General features: G+C 37.4%; 1 protein-coding gene across 5 annotated transcripts in view; it reads right to left on the minus strand.

Moving 5' to 3' along the window:
• Positions 1-18,565, minus strand: part of mmp17a (matrix metallopeptidase 17a) — a 100,276-nt gene that overhangs the window by 34,126 nt on the left and 47,585 nt on the right. For 4 of the 5 annotated variants that reach the window (XR_015868033.1, XM_088435680.1, XM_088435681.1 and 1 more), the window contains 2 exons: positions 7,886-8,018; positions 6,188-6,323 (listed from right to left, as the gene is read on the minus strand). Coding sequence is in view for 4 of the 5 variants with exons in the window: in XM_088435680.1 (XP_088291806.1) it covers positions 6,188-6,323; positions 7,886-8,018 (269 nt within the window). In the remaining variant the exon portion in view is untranslated. Of the gene's footprint in view, positions 1-6,187; positions 6,324-7,594; positions 7,635-7,885; positions 8,019-18,565 lie in introns of those variants that run through there. The other variant, XM_088435683.1, reaches the window with a different exon arrangement.

An 18,565-nucleotide genomic window follows, 5' to 3' on the forward strand; every position in this document is an offset into this window, starting at 1 on the left:
GGTAGCTGAAAATTCAAATGGGTAAATAAAAAGTGCTCTCTGGAAAGAAAAGAAAAGGTGAAATGCATCTTGCTTCTCTCACATCCAGCATTATCGACAGATTTTTTTTTTTTACAGTTTTTTTCAGCCAAGATTTTTTGAATGAAAAAAAAAGACTGCTGTGCCATTCATGTCTGATTTATTCAATTTGGAAATGACATTTTTAGTGCTATTTCTAGTTGGATTGTATTCAGCAACTACAGATGATAAATAGTCTAACATCTTCCATTTTATTCCTGGCTCATCTGCTAGAAAATTCTGTCACTATTGACAATGCAATCTTATAAAAACTGAATAAGGGCATAGAACTTTTTGCAAAGGACTCACTGCTATATAATTTATAATACAGTGGACCCCCACCATACGACATGAATCCTTTCCGGAGTTGGGATCGTAAGGCGACATCGTTGTATGGCGGCCAATTGAAACCTATGCTAATTAGCTAATGAGTGCAAAACCCGAAGTAAAAACATCAAAATTTGATATACATATTAAAACTTTTAAACAAAATAGAAAAGGAAATACTACTTTTATTTAATACACATGTATATAATTAAATAAGATTATAAATAAAAAAAATATAAAAGAAAAGTGCAATTTTATTTCCTTTGGAGTGACGTGACTTAAGCTAGTTACGGCCATATTGCCTAGCAAGGCTAACGTGCATCTGCCTTCTTCGCCTTTCTTGATTATCTCTAGCTACGTTTCCATAGTAATCGTCTTTTCCCTTACACATCGCTAGCAATCTTGGGACCCATTGCTAATCAAACTTTGAACGAAGCACTAAAATGCACAATAAATACGATATCGTAAGCACTCGCACCAGATCAAGTCTTTAGCATATCAGCATCTTAGGGACGTTGTGATGCCGACCAATAGCAGACCAGCATCTTAGGGACGCCGTGACGCCAGCCAATAGCAAACCAGCATCTTTGGAAAGCCGTGATGCCGACCAATAGCAGACCAGCATCTTGAGGACGCCGAGACACCGACCAATAGCAGACCAGCATCTTAGTGACGTATGCGATGACCAATATAATGACGTATGAGCGTGCTGACTCGCACAGTCGTACGCACGCACACTGACTGCCAAATTTGAATTTTGCAATTGTTGATGCCGTAAGGCGGGAAAATTGCCGTAACAAGGGCACAAAAAAAACGTTGTATTCCACTTCGCAACGTGAAAAACCCCGTAAACCGGGCGGTCCACTGTATGTTACTTCATTTTCCAATTAATTTGCTCTTAATTTGAATAGGAACATGTAGTGTTTCTGCTGCAACATTAAAAAGCAATAAATTCGATTTACTTAAACCCCGTTAAAATCTCACGTGCCTTCAGGGGAACTCGTACCATCATTCGAGAACCACTGCTTTACATGATAGGATTAACTGAAAAAAATACGAATATACGAGAAACTTATGCATAACATTTTTCTCCCACACATATGCAACTCTGACCAGATGAGGGAATATATTATTACATGATAGCAACCTTAACCTTTTGTGGAAGTAAGCTGTCAAAAATATATCTCAGCATAACCTTTATTCATACAACAATCAAACATACAGTCCACACTATACGGCATATTTGATTTTTATTGTTGTTGTTTTTTTAATATTATAGGCAGTCAGTATCGCCCATTCCAGAAGTAGAAGCAGAAGTATAATTTCCACACGCTACTTGTTTTCCTCGAGCAGGTACATACTGCAGCCTGAGGCAATACCGCACTCCGCTGAACTAAGGAGACGACCTGTCAGCCGCATTTCAAAATTCAAGCAACAGAACCACTAACAAACAGAAATAGTTATTAAAGTTACTAGTCAAATGAATGATCAATTTTTCAACAACAATGCTACAGTCAACAAAACAGTAAGGCAAGAAAAAAAAAAAAAAACCTCAAGGGCTTTTGCTGGCTATTCCAAGTAATGGGAAAAACAGCTCCAAAACTAAACCGCATAATGCAATCACAAAGCAACAACAATGGGTGCAAAATGAAAGAACAACAACGTGTGAATAATAGTGCCATCAATGCTGAATGACATGCCTTCTGGTAGAAGAAATGAAGAAAGTGAGCTAAACCAAAGAGACATCCAGACAGAAGCTTGCAAAGTGATTTCCGTGCATCCTTCTGTCACTGAGATATTGCAAACAAAATTCTTCGCAATTGATGCCGTAGAGGCATTTTTTTTTCAAGAACAAGAGGCAACCCGGTAACACGAGGACACATAATGTCAACATGAAGATCCGTTTTGCATATCATTGGCAGAGATGTGTCAGTTCCGATTTTTTAGTTTAGATCCAAGTGATGATACATGCTGACAAGGGTTATGTTAAAATTACTGTGAAGAGAAAATAAAGGTCTCCTGAATTTAACAAAGAGAAATGTGTTTTTAAATTAATTACCTTAAAAAAATGAGGCTTCAAATGATGTAAAATCAAGCCGATCTCTCTGTTCTCAAATACTGTGTCCAATTTTGTATAATTTTAACGCCTTTCACTACTGATTTTTTTTTTTTTTTAAACAAAACTTATGCCACATGCTGTTTGTTTATAAGTATAGGACACTTGAAAAATTCCCACTTCCATAGATAAGGTTAGAGGCACTGGGATATTTTTGTATTTTATAATAATAATTATAACAATAACAACAACAATAATAATAATACAATAACAATAACAATAACAATAATAAAAACATGCCGGAGAAGCGAAAATGATCAACAAACGCCTACAATACATAGTCATCAGTGTAACAATCAGTCAATAGCAACACACATATATAGCACATATCAATACCGTTTATTGCCACAGTACTAGACCGTCAATTGAAGAAAAATTGTACAATGCAACCTACCTTGTTGACAGTCGGCACTGGCTTATTGTGTACGGAAAAGTTGCTAAATGCCACTAGAATCTGTAGATAGGTGTCTAATGAACCACTGGGATGCCATTTTGTGTTATTACAACCATTCCTAAACCCACTGCGATTTCCTTTTGAAAAGCTGTGGGACACATTGTCCCAACGGGAGTGAGAGGGTTAAATCCAGCTGCTAGCTAGCGCTAAGATAACGCCGGTGATTTTCCTTCCAGTCTGCTGAATTTCAGCTAAAAAAAGCGAAATAAATTTAGTCTCCCATTAAATCCACCAACTTGTGTTGTACCAGCTGCTAGCTTGCGCTAAGCTAACCTGGGCGTTTTCATCAGGCGTCAAACTGCTGAAAATAGCTAAATAGGTTTAGTCTCCCAATAAATCCACCAACTTGTGTTGTCCCAGCTGCTAGCTTGCGCTAAGCTAACCTGGGCGTTTTCATCAGGCGTCAAACTACTGAAAATAGCTACATAGCGCTAAGTTAGTTAATATAGCGTAACTGTGTTCTTTCACATAGAGTACTGTGATAAATCTCAACAGCAGCGCCTGGTTTGACGGATAAAATATGTCTTGGATAGCGAGAACTGCTTCCAACAGGTCGGAATGTCAAAATACACAGACTACTCAGAATATCCTCACATAAAGACAGCTGCCCGCCTCTGTTCAATTTTCCGAGTTGGCTTCATACCTCCACAACTTTCTGCGTCGGCGCTGTTTATACGCAACAGCGGTATAGGGAAAAGCAGAGAAGACGTCGACTTTTACAGGCAGTGTGAAATGGGCTAATAAGGCCCAAAGCAACTCAAAGGAGTCTTGTTACTGACAGAACTATAAAAGAAAAATCAACGGTCTCGATATATATAATTATTTTTTTCCCCTTAGTTTCCAAATCTCTGAAAAAACTTTCTTTAAAACAGTAGTGTGAGGCTATTGCAATCAAAGCATTCAGTTGTTTGACTTGTTAGTTTGCTGTAAACCGGCAAGAAAATAGACCCTAGCGCCCAGACGGCTACGGAGGGATTAGCGGCGTGTCACGATTGGGTGGACGTGCTCATCCGTGACCTCGTCGTCCCACAGAAGTGCTCGACAAGCGGTTTTGGACAGGACATAGAATGACATCGAGACTAAATCGAGCCGCATGCTACCTGGAACAAATTGATGGCTAATGGCCGTGATCATTGGGCGAAAGAGCGTAACTTCCCGTGCGGCGACGACACCATTAAAAATGCTCAAATTTGACGAACCTCGATCGAGATATCTGCCTTAGCTTTACATGAATAGCATGACGTCATACCAGCGCTCTCTATGTGATAGAAAAAGAAAAAAAAAACGTTGTATTCACGCAGCATGTGTTTGTACCATTCAATTGCTGAGGTATTGCCGAAGTTCCTGTTGTGCCGCATATAAATACCTCTTATTTCCTCAAGGATTTTATTTGTCTGTTTATTCAGTCTATTCGTCGCTAGGCAGTTGCTATGATTGTGTATTTCTCCCCTTTGTCATCGTGGCCATGTATGTGTCACCTTTTGACATTTTTTATGTACCGTATTTTCCGCACGATAAGGCGCACCGGATAATAAGGCGCACCCTCAAACATTAAACAATTAACATGGCCGCCTACGGAGAAGTGCCACCCCCCATGTAATATCATTTCATAATAACTACACCTATGATTATATTTAAAACATACTGTTGGTCATTAAGAACACATTCATTTGCAAGGTTTTGAAATTTACAATCATTTAATTGATTCCTTTTAAATGAAAAAGAGTTTAAATCTTACACACTGTCCCTTTAAGCTCTTAGTTCTCAGTGACACATCAGGAAATGGACATGCTCGCAAGATACCTTCCTAGTTTCTTTCTGGGTTTAGTTTTCCAATTCTAGATTTTGGGTCTAGTTTCCGAGTCTATTTCCAAGTCTAGCTCCGAATATGTTGTAGTTACATTCGATCTTTGTAGATCAAGATTTTCTACTTATCCTGTTCCGTGTCCTGCACAGTAAATTTCTAGTCGTTTTCTGAGTCTGGGTTCTGAGTCTAATTTTCAGAGTACGTAGTGGTTGCATTGGATTTTTGCTAATTTTGCAACTCTGTGTACATTTTGATATAAAAAGAATATGCAGACTCAACCTGGCCCTTAATCCTTCTCCTCTATTTGACAGCTTTTACAGAGTAGATCGTTGTCACATTGGTACATACACACAAACAAGGAAGACACTGTCATACAGAAGCTCAAAAATTGCATGAAAACATGATGTCACATTGATTTTTGTTTCTGGCATCTAAAAAAAAAAGCCGTTCTCCCTGTCACCTCTCATCTTGTTTGCTACACATACCAGTTGCGATTTGCACCCCCCTTTTTGTGTGTGTTTTGCTTTATCGCCTACCTTATTATTTACTCGATTATGGAACGTAGTCTGCTCGGGGGAGTGAACAGAATAAGGATTTCATTGTGTGGTATTACGATGCATATAACAATAAAAATCTTGAATCTTTTGGATGCTATATGCTAATCTAGAAAATCAGCCATCACATTTCATCTCAGGTTTGATAACAAAACGAATCCATTTGCATATGCTCCCCGGAATGCACACAATGAACCGCGCAGCGACGTATTACATCTGGTAGATGCGATCCGAGGGGCTTCCGGTTAGTAAATCGCAACGGGTTGCGTCCGTAATCAAGTTCGCGGGCGTTTTAGCAAAGCCTTACTAAATACTACCCGGGGAGTCTTCAATGTACACTCCGGCAATCAAATACTCAGCAATCAAACTGCTGATGCTTGACCATATTATTTTGATCATCGAATATATAAAGTGTTTACTGACCCCGTGAGGAGCCTCGCACCTGAAGCCCTAATCATTTTTTTTTTTGTGGAGTTCCCCCCTCCCACAACCGGATATAATTTATCACTGATCATAAACTTCTATAAAGGAGCATTAGAAAGTCGAGTAACGCACATTGTTGCTTAAAGGTCTCTCTGGCTTGTATCACAACTTCCCTTAAGCAAACATTGATTCCAAAATCAATAGATTTAGGCAAAAGATTTCCCCAATTAAGAGTCATCCAGTGTACCCACAGTAAGGACGTATTGAAAATGTGACCGGTTTGAGAACTAACTCTCCGATGCACAGATGTGATTAGCAAGACTAGAAACAGAGCCGGGCTGCGCTTCAAAGAATCGATGGAATTAAATAGGCGAGCCACTCAAATTCTCGTCGTGTTTCGGCGCATTTTTGAACCCGGGCATAAAAGGGCTTCGCTTCATGTTGGTTACCTCCAAGAGAGATGGCGCTTGGTCCATTTGTTTGGAGTGTTCAGGCTACGTTTCCTGCGGCCCGCCGTCCCCTCAGTCACAGGCACATCTGGCAGAGAGCATCTGGGGGTCTTCATTAGTCCCAATGTGGCTTGATCTGAGCAGAGACATGAGTGTTTGGCATGAACCGAATACATACAAATATCTGATTAAAGTCAGTGTCGAGTGAAAATACACTTTTTTTTTTTAAAAAGTGGAGGACCGACTACAGCAGTGATTCTCAATTATTTTTGCAAAGCCCCCCCAGGAAAGAGAAAACCTTTCGCTCTATATCTGTATCCATTTTACCATTAACAACAAAAAAAAAAGCAATTTAAATCACAACTGTTGACTAATTTTTTACAGCGTTTACACGGGTTGCAGGTTAGTCTAGAACAGAAAAAAATACATTAGTACGTCAAAGTGCCTGGAAAAAAAAAACAATACTTAAGTTTATTGCAATTACTCATTGCAAAAACAAAGACTTTTTCCTGGGTATTCGTTGCTATGCGGTAACCTGCAACCTGTGTAAACGCTGTAAAAAATGAGTAAACAGTCGTCATTTATATTGCAATGTTTTTAAAAGCTTTATTTAAGTAATCTACAAGTATTTACTACATATTTATAAAGTGATTTATTTCAGCTTGCTCTGTGTAGCAATTTATTCTCGAATTGTAATGCAAGTTACTGCCACCTACAGGACTGGAGTGGAACTGTATGTACTGTTTATGAGCTTTTTCTAGCAACATGTTTTTTTTTTAACAATAAAAGTTTCATGAAGCCGCACTAGTCGAAAAATGGCATTCCGATTAATACTGCATCCGTGCAATATGAAAAAAGAAGCATATATATTCATTTATTTTATTTTTATGTATTTCAGGAGGCGGACATTTTTAACTCTTGCCATCAACTGTAAGCAACATCACACCTGCTTGGAGCTCAGCAACCAATCATGGCTCAGCTTCCCAACATCACATGAGCAACTGTGATGTTATTTTTAGGGTAACAGCAGCGACAATATGGCCGCCCTACGGGATGAATAACACTTTTGGGGCGAACAGATAGAACATATTATGGTAAATAAATCTTTTAGGTTGACTTCCCCTTTAGTCATTTCATGTACTAAAAAGTTGATATTTTTCCTATCATTAAAATGCTAACAATTATTTCTACGCATAGTTTATTTCGTCACAACCAGTCCAGTTAACATGGATTTTTGACTTATATAATGTCGCTTTCCATTAACTTATTTACCAACAAACAGCCCAGTACAAAAATATAAAAAAATAAATGTTAAACTCAATCTTTAACGTTTGGGGAAGTTCAATGGCAGTGAATGAGTTAACACCCGCATTTTACCCATATTATTTTTGGCACCCGAATGATTACCTTCCAGATTGGCTATATCCCTCGTACCGACGCTCATGCATGTAAGATGGGAAAGCAGCGTGTGTTTGAGCCTGTAAAGCGGGAAGTGCACCGCGTATGAAGATTTATGGCGTAATGTTTGCGCGAGAGAGCGGGATGCGTACTTATCATTCTTAGACTGTCACAATGTTTTATTCACCTCAGTGCAATCTCAAGAGAGATTATAAATTTGCATTCACATCTAACACCCGTTGACACATGCTGTAGTCATGCATAAAACACACACTAACACACACACAAACGTGCACACACCGAAGACTCCGGTCTCCTTGAGCCCTCCGAACTTCTGCATGGCTTTGATGGCCTTTGTCAGGGCCTCCTTGGTCTGAAGCTGGCCGGTCACAGGGTCTGGGGGTGGGAGGTAACCAAACTTGCTCAGCCAGTCCTGGAGAAGAAAGCGGAAACATAAATGTGGGTGACCTCTATCTTCCCTATGGACGCAAATGATTTTTTTTTTTTTTTTTTTTTGTGACCAGTTGATATGCAGTTTGCAACTAGGACTGATCATCAAGTATTTTAGTATTCGGATATTCTAGTGAAAATTCTGTCAAATCTGGTATTCGAGTCAAAAATTAAATATACCAATCTTTGCTTGTGTGAAATAACGTTTATAATTCATAATACACATTTTTAGATATTTTTTAACTAAATTTAAATTGCGGGCTATTATTCAATTTATGGCAAATATCTTCAGATTTAACCTATAAAAAAAAGAGACGTCAAAACCACAGTAGCAATTTTTGCTAGCTAAAACCACATTTGAGTAAGCCTGTTTTTTTTTTTTAAAGTGATCAGTAAAAACAGGAACTGTGTCATTTGACTCATTTACGCCTATCAAACTGCATAGTTGAGTAATGCTAGCTGCTAATGTTGCTAGCATCTAGTCCTGCTGGTCACTGCTAGCACTGCTAGCTGCTAACTTGAGAGGTTTTGCTAATGGCTGGCAACAGGCAACGTGTAATACAATCGCGGAGTAACTCGATATTTTAAGCATCCGTAATTAGCATAATTATCAATCGCGCTTAATTTCAGGACAACGTAAGTGTTGTTGACGTCCGAGTTAATTAAATCAGTCGTTAGATCCTCGCTCTACTTCAAAATAAGTGTACCGAGATATTGATGTCTACATGTTATTTGGACGGATTTATTTTGAGAACTCTTTTCACCTTTTGCTATAAATATCACATTTGTAATAATTGTCATGTATTTGTTGCTATGCAGTAGCTATAGTTCTTGAGGTTTCTTTATACAGTCAATTAGGATTTGTGTGTGACTATTTAAGATCTAAGTTATCAGTAACAAATCAGCACATCAAGCTCAGAACCTGTCATGTCAATTTGTCTACTTTCAATCAAGTTTCCATGTCAGTTTTCCAATTTTAGTTTCCGAGTCTAATTTTGCGAGTTGTTTTTTTTTTTTTTTTTCCCGCTAGGTCTAAATCCTCGCATGACAGTTTTGCATAAATCTGCCGAGCTCACTAACAACCAACTGACGATGACAAACAAACGTGCAAGGATGATGTAAGAAGTTAAATAAGGAAGCGACTGGTGGCTACAATCACTGACGGTGCAAAGCCAGCGAAAAGGCAAACTGCAATTTGTCACTGAATTCGTTTTTGCGCTTAGTGGTTCTTTCCTTGGTTTTAAATGCGCATGTTTGTGGGAGGAGAGGTACAGCTGAGGCTGTGTTTATGCTGATGAGCCGCTGCAGTGATATTTCTGGACTCATTTTGCCATGAAATTGCATTTGTGTTAAAACCTGCCCAAGCCTCTTATCGCAATTCATCACCGGGCAATTTAGTTTTTTTTTTGTTGTTGTTGTTGTTGTTTGGTAGAAGTGCACATGCGAAGACGTTTTCAAATTGACAAATCATCTTCCAAGTTATGCTTGGCCTCTTTCATTTTCACAAACGGAGTTTCATCTACTGCAGGTATGCCAGTTATTATGGATCGCAATAAGTCAGCTTCCTGTTTATTCTGCCACCGACAGCAAATTTTCTAATCGTGAATTAATATTCAGGGATGAGTATATTAGCGGTTTTAACCTTCGGATACCTCTAAATCTCACGGCCACTCACATGCTTTTGCTTGCGTCTGCAAATGCGGCAAAAAATTGATGTTTGACAGCTGACAGGAGACAGTTTTTGCCAATTTGGAGGATGCTATGTTTGGATTTGACTATTAAATTGTGTTGACAATTTGTTCATGGTTTCCAGTTTTACAGTCAGACAGCATGTAGAGAAAGGTATTGGACAAAAGTAGCTATGGTAAATGGAATTCTGCCATTTTTCATTGTACTGTGACTTTTTTTGGTTTGAACCTCTCATGTTGGAAATTTTCGATATACCAACATACTTTGTGACACAATCAATTAAGAAATGGAATGAATTACCTATAGTATATGCTTTGCACTTTTCATAACTGCTGTATCAATTTAACACTTTTTTTTGTCATCAACAGTGGCCTCAATTAGCCTTCTGTTTATTCTTTCTTGTTTTAATGAATTTTCTCACAGCCTTTGCTTGTCTCTCCCCTCCATGATCCATGTTAGGGAGTAACAATCAGGGTGAGCAGTAAGTTCCAAGAGAGCTTGTTTTTTTTTAATTGAAATTCTGTTCCATCAATTAGATTCCCCCTGAATTAATGTGATTTTTTTTGGTATTTATGTGAGGCACAACTAATAAAATCTAGAAAAGGATTTTTGTCACACAATCTGTAAAATTTTAATTATACAATTACAAAGGATGGGGAATCGGAGTGTAGTGGAAATTTTGCATTTTTTTATTTTTTTTTTAAATCGGGTTGCGCTACAGTTTGTAGATTGTAGAGAATTATTGTCACATGTATAGCACAAAAACACCCAGTGAAATTCTTTCTCTGTTTGCCTCAGCGAAGCCACCTTAACTGGACAAATTTTGGTAGCATTATTCCACTGGCATCAAAAGAATTTCCAACATTCTCAAAGATTCTCCAATCATCAAATACATTGGTGCCTTGAGAATCAATTTAAAATTATTCTGTGACATCATATTTAAAGATGCCATAATACAGCATGTGCAATTTTTTTTTAAATAAGAAAAATACTTCTTTGTAATGCTGTACTACAATACAGTAATGAAGTACAACAGTAATCAAGTAGTTACATAGAATAAAGAATTAAACCACTAGTTTTTGCTTCAATTTAATAGAGATTATGCTAACAGACATACACAATTTCTCAGTAAATTGCAGGAATATGTTTTTTTTTTAATAGGACATAAAATATATGCCCGCGTTACACTCCGATTTAAGTTCAGAAATCCATAGCTTAAAGATTTATTACGTCACAACACTTGAGCTCGTGAAAAATGTCGACCAAGCAGGGTAGTTCACATGAAAAAAAAAGATTGATTCCCTGTAACCATATAGTTAGGTTACTTACGAAAGCGAATCATCTGCTTATACCTTATTCGTGCTAAACATCAAGAAACAATTTCATGAATTTTAGCATTGATAGCATTGCCAATATTCAATCAAGCACTACTGATGCGAAAGAAGCTAAAACACGCTCTTTAGAGATATTTGATGTGCTGTCAGGATAAAAATAAAGAATTGTGGTAAGTAGGCATCCCACTCACCAGCTGAAACAGAAAATGTTGCAAGTTGCAACGAAGGAACCTGAGCCGGCCTGTGCAAGTTTACTGTCTTAATCTGTGATTAAGTGTGGCACGAGTGGGCCGACGCAGATGGCTGAGGCTCTGGTCTTCTTTAATCATGCATTATTTAGATGTACAGAAGCAGAGACGCAACACAGCCAAATCATGTTGAAAACTTTGGCTTTGTTGGTTTTGTACTTGAGGAATCAGAATAGGATGAAAACAATCACGTTGGGAAATTTGGTTGGCAGGGAAATGTCGATTTATCTTGACTGAGTCAAAATAAAAAAAAAATAGCTAGCATGGAAGTGAAGAGCCTTGAATACATTCAAAATGTTGGAAGAAATGAAATGTATTAGGAATCTCCTTGAAACGCTTTTTCTTTAGAAATAAAAATGTATATTCCACACTGCCTCGGTTCAAATAAAGGCAGGGCTGCACTTGAAGTACAGTAAATGGCCATAAATGTGTTTGTTTGATATAATTTTATTATCTCTTACAAAAACTGTCAGTTAAACGGCAGTTTTTGCGCCTTGTCCTCATATCAATGGTAAAAAATACATTTATAACTGAAATGCAGAGGTAAAACTTGAAGAATTTCCATGGCGACAAAGTTATGTTATTTTTCGCCCTCCAAAAATGAAAACCCGCCATTTACAGGCGCACCGGATTATAAAGTTCACTATCAGCTTTTGAGAAAAAAATTAAGGCTTTTAGGTGCATCTTTTGTGCGGAAAATACGGTATAGAAAAACACTAACTGACTTCTGAAAAGTTTAGCATTCCTTTAAGATTTTATTGAAAAAAAAAAGGCTGTATTGTATATACGAATCCCGCCATTACTCAACATAATTTTGAGCCCCCTGTTGTGGAAAGATAAAGTGGAAAGCCCTGTGCGGTGAGAGGTTATTGGAGTTTCGGCTCAACTTGTACAACCTCGTAAATGTTGAACTAAAGCACAGAATATGATTTCACACACAATAAAGTGTGCGCTTGTGCAACGACTACATAAGCACCTGAAATAACTGAGTCCTTAGCTAGTAGGGTTTTGTGGACAAGTTGAACAATGTGGTTTGAAGCCCAATTAGATGTAAAAAAGTAAAATTGACAACTAACAAACGTTTGGTCATTCAGTTAGAGAACTAAAACTGTCCAAATGCTGAGAATTTAAAGTGAATGGAACTATTCTCAGATTCCTTTAATCCATTATGAAAGCAGATTGATTATGTTGAATAAAATAAAAAAAAAACAATAAAGAAAAACAACGCTGCAACAAAAACCATAAAACAATTGTTTTTGAATAGTCAATGAAAAAAAGGCTTATATAGGGCTGTACGATTATGGTCAAAATAATCACGATTATTTTGGTTCTCATGTTTGGTTGCATATGTCATGGCCTTCTTTTAAACAAGCAGTACATAAACAAGGCTTCAAGGCTTCATACTTACAAATAATAATAATAATAAACTAAAAAACTAAACTACTTGCTGAGTACAAGCTTATAAAAAAAAACAAAAAACAATCCTAATTAAAACCAAGCACATTATTTACTTTTAAGCAGATTTTAATCATTTTTAAAATGTCATTTTCGGTCATTTTAATATATTTCAAGTTGCCAATCAGATTTTTCAAAATGGCTCTCAATTGACAGCGAGCATTGTAAATATTAGGAATCAGGTGAGAAACTCAACGCCATTTCATATTGGTAAATAATATATTAGGGTGAGAAACTAAGAGATTTTTGTCATGCAAATATAGGGAAACATTGCCCTCTGGTGGTAGTGCTTGATTTGACTTAATAAAAATTATAAATAAAAATATTACCAAAATTACATATACTGAGTACATGTACTGTACTAAAATTTCCCAGTTACCAAAAATGTAACATTTTCACAATTGAAATACTCCCTTCATCAAAAATTACTGTCCTGTTGTCCTGTTTTGTTTCAGATGATGTTTACTTTTTTTTTTTTACTAATTCAGAACACTACAGCAACAAAATGATCAGTTTATCCCTACTGATCAATCAATTGATATATATATATATATATATATATATATGTGTCTTTGGGAGTGAATGAGTTAATAAAGAAATTAAATTCCCCTGTTAAATACTTAATCTTGTATCTAGCATTCATGTCAATGCTTGGAACTCTCACAAGTTTGCTATATTTTGTCCAGAAGCAATCTTAATTTTGTACCCATACTGAGTTTTACCTTTTTTTCATATAAGAAAGGAAGCGACAATGAGAATGCATATTGAAGTTAACGAGATACAGAGAGACGTTCAAGACACAAAAGACATCGATAGTGGAAAATGTGACGCCCCGTCTCGACAGCCCATTCGCTGCTTCACTAAATGAACCCACTTTTTAATTATACAACGCTGTTTATGGTGTCGCTGTAAAACACTGCAGCAACTGAGGCACATTCATTCAATGTTGTTAAAAGCTCTACAGCAATGGGATACACTTGAAAATATTTTGCCTTTTTTCAACCGGGCTAAATGGGCAAAACAGTTGCACACGGCACAAATGCAAAAGCCCATGTAGCATGTGAATAAAACATCATGGATGTTTTTATTTATTTTTTTTTTTTAAATAACGGTTGACTGAATTGAAATTCGCGTGTTCTTTCAATTGCATTTCTTCTTTCTATTCCTTTTACTTTCTGGCTTTTCCAAGGTGAGGTACTGAAATCATTGCCTTACTTAGTCGCTCAATGCCACTTTCAAAAACTGAACGGCAATGAAAGTCCAGGATGACTTCATTATGCGGTCCGCAGTGTGTATGCTTTATTTATACAGTGACACCGCGCAAAGGTCGGCTACACATTCACACATAAAACTAAATTTATGTACGAGTAACCTTGTAGTGAGAAGGAACAGGTATATTTTTCTTCAAGGGGGTACAAATTCATCTCCTTTAAAAGTCAGTGGGCAAAAAAATAACAAATACTTTGAGTCTCTCAGCCGCCAGAGTAAACTCTAGTTGTTTTCTAAATACAAATAAAGCTTTCAAACTAAGTATATCTGGAGATTACATTCTCAAAAAAAAGTTTTTAATCCATTTACAGTTCAATATCTTTGTGAGTCGTAACCAATATATGTCATGGGATATAAAATACATTGCCAGTAGAACCTGTGTAAACTCTATTAGGAGGATTTTTTGACAGATAATCCATGATTCCTAGATGGAATTCAGATAATACTTATATGATTGCGCTGTTATCTTGAGTGTAAAGACAATCTAAAAGGCTGCAATCAGTGATAACATTGTTCAGACAATGGGGCAAGGGAAAAAAAAAAAAAAAAGTTGACCAAATCGGGTATTCAACTTTAAAACTAGGTAGATGAAAAATATTCATTCAAAATGCACATCACAGGAGTTCTTTTAAAGACAAAACAACAAAAACACATGTATGCAAAGATAGCCTTAACATGTGGCTTAATTGTTTGTCTTGGTGCACCACCTAATGGCTGATGCGATTGCGTGCTTAACAACAATTACAGATTTCGTTGTTAGTGGGCTTCATTGAAGGCAATATTACATCATGTAGCTTCCCAAAATAAAGAAAATACCTCCCCCAAAAAACACAAGGGGTATATTATTTGAGAATATAATCCGGCATGAGAAATAATCTGGGGGGGGGTTGGTTTTAGGTGATCAAGAAGATGTTCATTCAAGAAGATGAAAAAGACAAAGAAGAAGAACAGGAAGTTAGTGACCTCATAGTAGCCAACAGTACATTTAACATTATGTATGTGTGAATTAAATGGTAGTGTTTGTTGCTGCTAGCGTGGTAATGCTAATAGCGTTTGCTAAGTGCATTGTATAGACAAATTTAGTTGGTGCCTAAAAATCAATACAAGATTATGAATGTTGAGCAGTTAAATCCACTCACCAACTCATGTTCAGCCTTAGTAGATTTTTTTTTTTTTAAATGCAGTGGCTTGGGGGCTTCCTGATTATTAGATGGAATATTTGAAAGCATTATAGCTTTTTATTAAGATTCCATAGTGAACAACTGTCATTCATTCGCACTTTATTTCTCAAGCAATAAATAATGTCTAAATAAAACCAAACGCCTATAGTCAAATGTTTAGTTCCAGAAGAAAAAATATCCATATTTCATCAAAAGTGCTGCAAATCAGTCGCTATGCTTTTCGAGTCGCGCTCTGATTCATTTTTACATAAATTGTCCATGAGAATCCAGTTGGCCAATGAGTTATATATTCCATTTCATGCTACATTATCTTCCAGATAAAATTAGTTGTCTTCAAAATGCTGCGATCCTCCAGTGGTTGACGGCAGTTAAGGCGTAGCTAGCTTTGCCCGTTTTATTTTTCCATCATTTCACCCGTACATTTATTTATGTCCATCGACGCATCCCGGAGAACGGATCCCGGTCCGCGCGTCCGCTTCTACGCCGATTGCAACGTTTAAATTGTAACACTGAAGGACTCATGAGAATAAAAACCAAAAATGGGCGTGAGAGAACAAAACGCGGCTAACAACCTTTAACACACTCCTTGTTAATCATCCGACATCATGCAAACCATCCTGTCAGAAGGAATCAAAAAATTCAACTCGGTTACCCCCAAAGGTCAAAGTGCAACCCGCTTCTCCACAGCTGCCATATAAAACTCAACTTGTTTCGTCCTCCCTTTTTTGTGAGATGTTCCATTCAACAAAACCGCTCTGTTTTCCTCAGTCTGCAGCTGTGAGAGCCTTGTTCTCACTGACATGACATGAGTCACCACGAGAGCGGGGACCCCCACGACTTGACGTTCACTGATATGGAGAGAGGTACTTTGGTATTGACAAGTTTGTTAGAGCCTCGGGGACGAGGGAAGACCTTTACTTCCCATCTGTGAAAAGGTTATTGAGCAATAAATTTGGAATACAAATGGACAATATTGAGCCGAATGCTCAGCATGGAAAATGAATTGATTTAAGAAAGCGTCACTTGCCTAAATATTGGATTATTTACCCAGGATTAAAAATGAAGTCAAATTTTTTTCTTCTAGTTATCTAAGGGACATTAATGATGTGTTGGTGAAATATGAATTAAGCAACACAAAGCCAACTATTTTTACACTCATTTTGACTCATTTATAAGTCTTAAAACTTATATAGCACAAGTCTTAATAAGTAAGTAACAATTTATTTACAGTGGACCCCTGGGTTACGGTGTGCCTGGTTTTGTCCCTTCTTTAAGGCATTTTTCCCGCTTTATGCCATCAACAACTGTCATGACCTGTGGGGTTGGCTGTGTTTATGTTGTTTTGCCTCCCTCTTCAGGCGTTTTTCGGTAATTGTCTTGTCCCCTCTTTAAGGCATTATTTCCGCTTTACGCCATCAACAACTGTCATGACCTGTGGGGTTGGCTGTGTTTATGTCTTTTTGCCTCCCTCTTCAGGCGTTTTTAAGTAATTGCTCTGTTTTTTCTGGTTGCGTCAAACTACGTGTGCTGCAACGCGTCACTAAGATGCTGATCTGCTATTGGTCGGCGTCACGGTTTCAAAATGGCTGCATGTTAAAGCTTTGTTTTTGTGTAAGTGCTTACAATATCGTAATTATTGTGCATTTTAGTGCTTAATTCAAACTCGAGCTGGTTAGCCATGGGTCCCAAGATTAGTAGTGATGTTAAAGTGAGAAGTAAGAAGATGATTGATATGGAAACGCAGCTGAAGATAATCAAGAAATATGAAAACGGCTAGGCTAGGCTTCCCTCGGTAGTAGCTTAAATCAATGTCACTCAAAGGTAAATAAAATGTAACTTTTCCTTTATATATATTTTTTTATGATGTTATTTTATTGTATTCATGTATATTATAAATAAGTAGCACCTATTATACAATTTTGAGTATGTATATACAATTTGGATGTTTTTACCTGAGGTTTTATACACATTAGCTAATTAGCATAGGTTTTACCATAGGTTCAAGCAGGGCCGTAATTGGTTGTTACCCGAGCGCATGATGTCATTTTCAGTCGAAAGGAAGTGGAAGAATTTGTCCGACTTATTGGTTCATGGAAAACATTGATCAAATTTAGGAAAGAATAACTTTTTACAACTGAGAATTGATAAATAAGTTTAGTATCCCTTTAAAGAAAGCCATTTCAAAACCAATGATCAACACCACGGAAAAGGATGCGGTAGCAGCAGCGCCGCAATGATTCTTTAAAGCTTCTTGACTTGCTTTCTATTTGATATCAGCAGTTTATTCTGGGGAACTGTTTACTTAAAAGTATTCCATGAGGATGATATACCCCGCAATGACAGCTTGCGTACTTAAATGAGGAGTTCAGGGGGGATAAAAACGAGCGACCGAGGAGACCATTAGGGGAAGAACGCAATTTCCCGGGGAGGATTTGGGCTCACCTGTGCCGAGCGAGGAGATGAAAGCAACACAGGAGAAGAAGTGGAGGGGCAACATACAGCCAAGCTACCAAGCTTATTAAAAAAATCAAGATCATGTTTCAACTCTTATTCGAATTTTTAATACAATCGATATGATCCCTTTGTCACTTTGAAAGTACGTTCAATCGCGCTGACGCGTTATTGATGCGCTCGACTTTACAAAACAATTTCAGTGTGTTATAAGTCGTACTTGGCTGGGGAAAAGGCACAATTTAGGCGCTATACTTATAATGAGATGACCTCCACCCTAACTTTAAAAACAATCTTTTTATATTCACAAAGGCGCCGACTTCATTTCAAGTCCAAGGCCAGAAAGTAAATGTCAACAACTCTCTGAGGCGTACCGTGCAGTTAGAAAACTGTTGCTAAAGGAAACTTCTCATTTTTCATATGAAGTAACGTTTGAGAAATTGAATCCATATATGTTGCCAACGACATGAATTGTGCTAAGGGCGCTTTCTTTTAAGTAGGACCATTGTTTCTCCATTAAAAAAAACAAAAACAACAACAACTCTAAGTGTGTATACATTTTTTTTTTTGGCCCGGATCCCACTTGCAGCTGCTTTATGTGAAGCCTGACACTAACAGCATATGTTGACCTCCTAGGTCACACTTAATCAGAGATCTTCCTTCACTCCATGAGAGAGAGAGCGTGAGAGAGTGAGAGAGAGAGAGAGAGAGAGAGAGAGAGAGCAAAGGAAAGAATGAGTGAGAGAGGGAGACAGTGAGACGGCAAAAGAGTGCAAAAAAAAGAAAGTGAGACCGAAGAAAAGTGACAAAATAAGGAAAGAGAGAAATGAGACCAAAAAAGGGAAATTTAAAAAAAAAAAGTGAGAGACAGAGAGGAGGAGAGACACAAAAAGAAGAGTATGC

The sequence above is a fragment of the Hippichthys cyanospilos genome, chromosome 15 (genome assembly GCF_059441005.1).
Source record: "Hippichthys cyanospilos isolate Australia breed blue-spotted pipefish chromosome 15, RoL_Hcya_1.0, whole genome shotgun sequence".
Classification (NCBI taxonomy): Eukaryota; Metazoa; Chordata; class Actinopteri; order Syngnathiformes; family Syngnathidae; genus Hippichthys; species Hippichthys cyanospilos.